The following is a 7,093-nucleotide window of genomic DNA, read 5'->3' on the forward strand; positions in this document are numbered from 1 at the left end:
TAAATATGCATGATTTATGAAACTAAAAACACAGCTAAAGAGTAATTTGCGAAGCGAATCTTTTAAACATGATTAGTTCATTATTGAACACTAATTATAAATAAGACAAAAATGGTACAATATCTGTTAAACTTAAACCAAACACCCCGAAGCTTGTATCATTGCATATTTGCATTCATGCCGGTCGCTGGAGACCTGGAGTACATCGCCGTTACCTGCGTCTAGTAAAATTTCAGGATGGCCTCACGGTCACGGTAGATTCGGCTTTGTAGCCAATCGGGACTGCCCCTTGCGATTGCGGGCCGCAAGTACGTATGGAAAGTTGGAAACTGCACAGCCGGAGGTATTGCAGGCCAGGCCTGCACACGGAACGGTTGGGGCACGGACACGTTAAATATAGCCCAAGTAGGCCCGGAATGATGCACCTCTCTCTTGCAAATCCAAAAATATATAAAATAAAAATAGAAAATGTTAGGGAAGTCATCCAAGGCTAACATGTTCGTTGTGAAACAGTACAGTGCAGGGAACATACAACAGAGCAAATGTCAAAAACTTACGGTGAGTACTGGAGTACGTCTTGATTAATGAATTTCATGAATCGAGCAGTATAAGTAGCTACTAGAGTGTACGGCACTACCTTAACAGCCATGGCCACGGACGTCGTACTGGCATTTTACAGTCAAGAACAGTCTAGCAGCAATTTAAGCTGATGCCACGTACAGTACAGAGTAGTAAGTAGCTCGCTCTCGCTCGAAGTTTACACGTAGTAATAAGTACTGCTGATTATCCCGCTCCAGAATTTACCGTCTGGATACAGAGAAAGAGTAGTGCTGTTTTATGCTGACAAGTGCAAATGCACGTACTAGCAGACTAGCAATACAGGTACCGTCAGGTAACCAGCCTCCTCAGCAGAGAGAGTAATTAGCCTCCAGTAATTGTTCAGTAGCTTCAGTAATTCTACCATGAATCCAGGGGTTAACGCATCCCATTCATATGAAATCACCAGGTGGTACTTGTCCAACAAAGTAATGCTTGGTACGCGTAATGACGCGTAGAGCGATATGAAGTGCGGCGAGTCTCGGGTACGCATACGGCGGCTGGTCTTTAGCGTCAGGCATGGGCTTGGCACAGTACAGTCCTCCGCGAGCCGCGGGACAGAGGATTTGGTGAGCAGACACAGGCAGGCAGGCTGTCATCTTGCAGGACGCTCCTAGGGCTCATAAACCGGGCTGCGCCGTGTCTCGCGCGTGTCCCCTCTGGCCTCTGTACTGTAGTTTCCCGTCCCGGACGACCTCATCGGCACCATCTCGAACGTGTTCGGGCGTCCGCAGCGCCATGCACTCGTGCATGTTGATGTTTGTTGATTAAGAAATGGTTAGCCGCTGAGTGTCAGTGCTAATGCTACTCTCGCTAGTAGGACTACTACTAGCAGTAGTAGGTTGTTGGGTTGTCAAGGGACCGGCTGGACGGATAACCATGGGGAGGATGGAGGAGGGAGAGAACGAGACACCGCGGTCCGCGGGCCTTGGATCCTGTGCATGGCCGTGAACAGCTGGCTAGCGAATGGTCAGTGTCAACTTTTAGGACCAAGATGCCCAACAAATAGCGTTCTGGCCGGGATGTGCTACTAGGCAAAGCGCTCTGCCACGTGAACAGAGCTACGTGTCGCGCTCTCCCTTCCTCGAGGTACAGACCACATACTACTCCGATCGGTCGCCGCCGTATTCCGGTATCGCCCTGCACGTTTCCACCGCAGTAGTACTCAATTGTTGCCCGTTCAGAAAAAAGGGAAGGCGGCTTCTGCTACGATAACATGAATCATCGGATAGATTTCTTGTGTGGGCTAAATTTGCGACATCTCCCTGCAGAAATCATGCATCAATCCCGGCAATTTTTCAACCAAAAAACACTACGATCCATGTCATCCTAGCACCACTGCTGACTGTTGAATCTAGGCGTCGACCATCTATCTTCTTTGGCTGCCTTGAGATTCAGAGAGAGCCGACAACCAAACATGCAACAACGGAACAAAGCTTAACCTGGGCCTTGTTTAGTTCCAAAAAATTTTGCAAAATTTTTCAGATTCTCCGTCACATCGAATCTTTAGACACATGCATGAAGTATTAAATATAGACAAAAATAAAAACTAATTACACAGTTTGGTCGAAATTGACGAGACGAATCTTTTGAGCCTAGTTAGTCCATAATTGGACAATATTTGTCAAATACAAACGAAAAAGATACAGTGTCGATTTTGCAAAATATTTCAGAACTAAACAAGGCCCTGATGGTGTTCGATTCTTTCTAGTGCTACTTGTCAACACGCCTTGACTCGTGCTCGTACACGCAAGAAGACACTAGTGGCTTGCTGCTTGCATGCATGCATGGTGGCTGCCTGCCTGGCGTGGAAGCGAGCGACAACTCAATCGGCGTCGCACTCGGGTCCAAACGCATCCAGCTGCCTCCCACCGAGTCAGCTTTCAGATCAGAGCAGAGCTATCCGCTCCGAAACCAGGGCGGGGCTGGGACTGGGAAGGCTTCACGAAACTACCGGCACACGAGGAATTCGGACCTATAAATACTCGACTTCGTCACCCTTCACAAACCACACAAAACAACGCTCATAAACCAGTCCTGCACTTTCACTCAACAATCCTCACCTATTAGTCTACTCGCAGGTCGCCGCCAATTCCTCCTTGAGAAAGTGAGAAATGGCATCACCCCGTAGTTGCTTTCGCGGCCTGCAGAAGAACACGAGCCACGTCGCACTAGTGCTGGTGTCCGTGCTGCTCCTGAGCTCGGCACGTCTCTCCGTGGCCGGCAGGAGCCTGCTGGAGCTGTACAAGCCGCCGGCCAGCGCGCTCCTCACGTACCACAACGGCGCCGTGCTGCAGGGCCGCATCCCGGTGTCCATCCTCTGGTACGGCCGCTTCACGCCGGCGCAGAAGGCCGTGGTCACCGACTTCCTCCAGTCCCTCACCACCGCCTCGCCGACGACGCCGTCCCCGTCCGTGTCGCAGTGGTGGAACACCATCAACCAGCTGTACCTGTCCAAGGCGCGGACGAGAGGCAACGGTGCGCGCTCTGGCGGCGGCAGCGCGCAGGTGGCGCTCGTCGGCCAGACCACCGACGAAGGGTGCTCGCTGGGGAAGCGCCTCACGCTGGCTCAGCTCCCGCGGCTGGCGGCGCGGGCGGGGACGAAGAAGGGCGGGATCGCGCTGGTGCTCACCGCGCAGGACGTGGCCGTGGACGGGTTCTGCATGAGCCGCTGCGGTCTGCACGGCTCCGATGCCAGGGCCGGAACCGCGTACATCTGGGTCGGCAACTCCGCCACGCAGTGTCCCGGTCAGTGCGCGTGGCCGTTCCACCAGCCGCTGTACGGACCCCAGACGCCGGCGCTCGTGCCGCCGAGCGGCGACGTCGGCGTGGACGGTATGGTCATCAACATCGCCAGCATGGTCGCCGGCACGGTGACCAACCCGTTCCGCGACGGGTTCTACCAGGGCGACAAGGACGCACCGCTGGAGGCCGCCACTGCCTGCACAGGGGTCTATGGCAGCGGGGCCTACCCCGGTTTCGCAGGCAACCTGGCGGTGGACCGTACGTCGGGGGCGAGTTACAATGCCAATGGTGCAAATGGGAGGAAGTACCTGCTTCCCGCTCTGTTCGACCCTGCAACCTCTACGTGTTCGACTTTGGTGTGACGACTAAGCTGTCAGAATTGTGTAGTAACACTGTGTATATATATAGTATGAGAGTGAGATATAAGGAGTGTACTGTACTAAGTGTTGATATCTGGATATGTACCGTCCACTTTTGAAGATCGAACCGGGGGATTGCAGCCAGAAATGATGCAACAACGATACTATCCTGCCTCCAATTCATCAGTACTATTTTAACAGTATTTTTCAGTGAATTAACAATATTTTTTTACAACTATAAACCATATTTTAGCGAAATGAATAAGGTCTAATAACTTAGTATGAAGGGTGTCACGAGCAAGCCTTTATGGGTGTCTTTGGGTATTTCGCTTGCTATAGGTAAGAAATTTGCGTTGGAGAAAGGATTTTGATATACAACCATCTTGATCGAGACCGATGTTTTTCAGCATTTTTCTCACCAACAGAAGCAAGCTAAATTAGCTCTCGAGCCCTAGCATGGCTAGCAGCTTGTCCACTCAAGCATAGTAAAATGAGATAAGTTTTTTTTTTGAGTGGAAGATAGAGATTATATTATATTACTCAATTGAAATGTTTACATTCAGAAATACAGGAGGAGAGCCAAGCCATACATGACGGCCAACTTCAAGTGAACATGCATATTTAGCTAGACGATCAGCCTCTCTATTACATTCCCTACCTTCATGTGCAAAACGCACATAATCAAAGGATTTTGCCCTTTCCTGGATATCCTTGAGGATCATCACATAAGTACAAAGAGGCATTTCACTAATGTTCCTCACAATGTTAAGGCAATCTGAAGCCACTATTATCTTTCGAATACCACAATCTTCAGCAAGAGCTAGTGCCTCCAAGCAAGTCATTCCTTCTAGAGTCTCAGGTTCAGTTATGTTTGGTATAATCATAGCACTAGCTGCAATGAACTCTCCTCGATCATTACGGCAGACCACTCCAACGGCTCCTTTGGATCCAACCCGGTTTACAGCAGCATCTGTATTTATTTTACATTTACCTTGATCCGGTGCTTTCCAATGCTGAGTTTTTTGTTTAGACTGATTTTGGTTTCCTCCCTTAAGCTCCATTCCCTTATCATTTGTAGTTCTTCAATTTGCCGATTGATCGTAACCATTATGGAGAAAGGGCTCTGAAAGACTCCCTCATGAATCGCCTTCCTTCTTGTCTGCCATATTGCCCAACAAGTAACAAGAACACGTATCCCATCAGCTTGAGGAATATTGCAGCACATAAAGGTAATCCATTGTTTTGGGTTAGAGATGCGCAAATGAGAAATTAAGTTTGTTATATCCTCATCCAGTAGAGCCCAAACACATTTGGACATTGTGCAGAAAAGCAAAGAATGCTCCCATGTATCATCAACAGCTCCACAAATTTTACAATGAGATGTAGATGCTAGGTTCCTGCTTTTCAGCACACTCGCAGTTGGTATTGAATTTAGAGCAAGACGCCAACAGAACACTTTAATTTTTGATTGCAACTTCATACTCCATAGTTTTTTCCATTCTTTTTGACTTGTTGCAAAATCAGAACAATTAGCTCGGCCTTCAAAGTAATCCTCCCTACTTTTCTTAAGCTCAATCAACATTCTATAAGCAGAGCGTACGGTAAAAATACCATTTTCTCATGATGCCAAGCCCAGCAATCTTTCTGTTTTCTCATGCTTAAAGGCATCTGAAGAATTGCTTCACTGTCAATTGGATAGAAAACACGCTTCACTAACTCGGACTTCCATGTCATAGTGGTATGATCAATCAGTTCACATACTTTTGTTGGAGGGTTAGACTCCTTAGAACACATAGGCCTACACATACCCTTCCTTGGTATCCAATTGCAGTTCCAGATTTCTGTACTTTCACCATCACCAATGCGCTTGATCAACCCTTGTTTCAATACCTCTATCCCATCATATATAGCCCTCCAGGTTTTCGACGGATTATTTCCAAGAGTAGCATTAAGTAGGTCACCTGAGGGAAAATAAACTGATTTCAGGATCTGAGTACAAAGTGATTCTGGCCTAGTAAGAATGTGCCATGCCTGCTTTGCTAGAAGCGCAAGATTGAAAATTTCAATATCTCTAAATTCCAATCCACCCATATATTTTGGTTGAACCATATGATCCCATGACACCCAATTTGTTTTCCTTTTGCCATTTGCACTTCCCCACCAAAATTTACGTAATAAAGAATTTATGTGATCACACAATCCCCTTGGTAACCTGAAACAACCCATAGTATAAGTGGGAATTGCTTGGGCAACAGATTTAATTAAAACTTCCTTTCCTCCAGCTGATAAGGTTTGTTCTATCCAGCCTTGTACTTTGTTCCAAACTCTGTCTTTTAGATATTTGAAAATTCCATTAGTTGTTCTACCGCCTTCAGTAGGTAATCCTAAATATTTTTCATTCAGTGACTCATTCTCGACATGGGTTATAGATTTAATCTCATCTCGAATCACTTGTTTACAACCTTTGCTGAACAGGATTGATGATTTTTCCAGGTTCACTTTTTGACTAGATGCTTCACAATACTTGGTTAGAGATTCATAAACTGCTCGAGCATTCCTTGTTGCTGCCTTGAAAAATAAAAGACTGTCATCAGCAAACAAGAGATGGTTAATCTTTGGAGCAGTACATGATATTTCAATTCCTTGGACACCACAATCTTCACCTACTCCTTTGAGCACACTAGATAGTCCTTCAGCACATAGCAGAAATAAGTATGGAGAAATAGGATCACCTTGTCGAATTCCTCGAGATGGTTTAAATTCCTGAAGTCGTTCTCCTTTAAATAAGATTGGGAAGGAGACTGATTTAACACACTTCATAACTTTGTCCACCCACACTCGACTAAAACCTAATTTTAGCATCACGGCCTCAAGGTAGCTCCACTCAACTCTATCATACGCTTTTGTCATATCTAGTTTCAAGGCACAATGAGCATTTCTTTTGGATCGATTAGTGCGCATAAAGTGCAAACATTCATATGCCACTAGGACATTGTCAGTAATAACTCTACCAGGGACAAATGCTGATTGCTCTTTAGAGATGATATCCGAGAGAACACATTTCAGTCGATTTGCCAGTGCCTTTGATATAATTTTGTATATCACATTGCATAGGCTAATTGGTCGAAATTGGCTCAAGGAAGTTGGATTTTGTACTTTTGGGATTAGAACAATGAACGTACTATTTATCTCAGTTGGCAACTCATCTCCATTGAGAACATTCAGCACCATCCTTGTTAAATCATCACCACAGACATCCCAGTTGCGCTGAAAGAAATGAGCAGGAAAGCCATCAGGACCTGGCGATTTGGTTGGAAACATTTGAAAAAGAGCATTATTTACTTCAGTCTCATTAAAAGGAGCACATAAAAATAGATTCATGTCATCAGTCA

At 46.4% G+C, this 7,093-nt stretch overlaps 1 protein-coding gene across 1 annotated transcript; it reads left to right on the forward strand.

Annotated features, from left to right (window-relative positions):
• Window positions 2,592-3,880, forward strand: LOC8066209 (protein EXORDIUM). The gene has a single exon (XM_002452475.2). The coding sequence runs from the start codon at window positions 2,712-2,714 to the stop codon at window positions 3,702-3,704; it is 993 nt and encodes a 330-aa protein (XP_002452520.1). The 5' UTR covers window positions 2,592-2,711; the 3' UTR covers window positions 3,705-3,880.

The sequence above is a fragment of the Sorghum bicolor genome, chromosome 4 (assembly GCF_000003195.3).
Source record: "Sorghum bicolor cultivar BTx623 chromosome 4, Sorghum_bicolor_NCBIv3, whole genome shotgun sequence".
NCBI classification, from domain to species: domain Eukaryota; kingdom Viridiplantae; phylum Streptophyta; class Magnoliopsida; order Poales; family Poaceae; genus Sorghum; species Sorghum bicolor.

Excerpts from the sequence above, each read along its gene's own strand:
- LOC8066209 (XM_002452475.2), top strand. The coding sequence starts at position 2,712 with ATGGCATCACCCCGTAGTTGCTTTCGCGGCCTGCAGAAGAACACGAGC.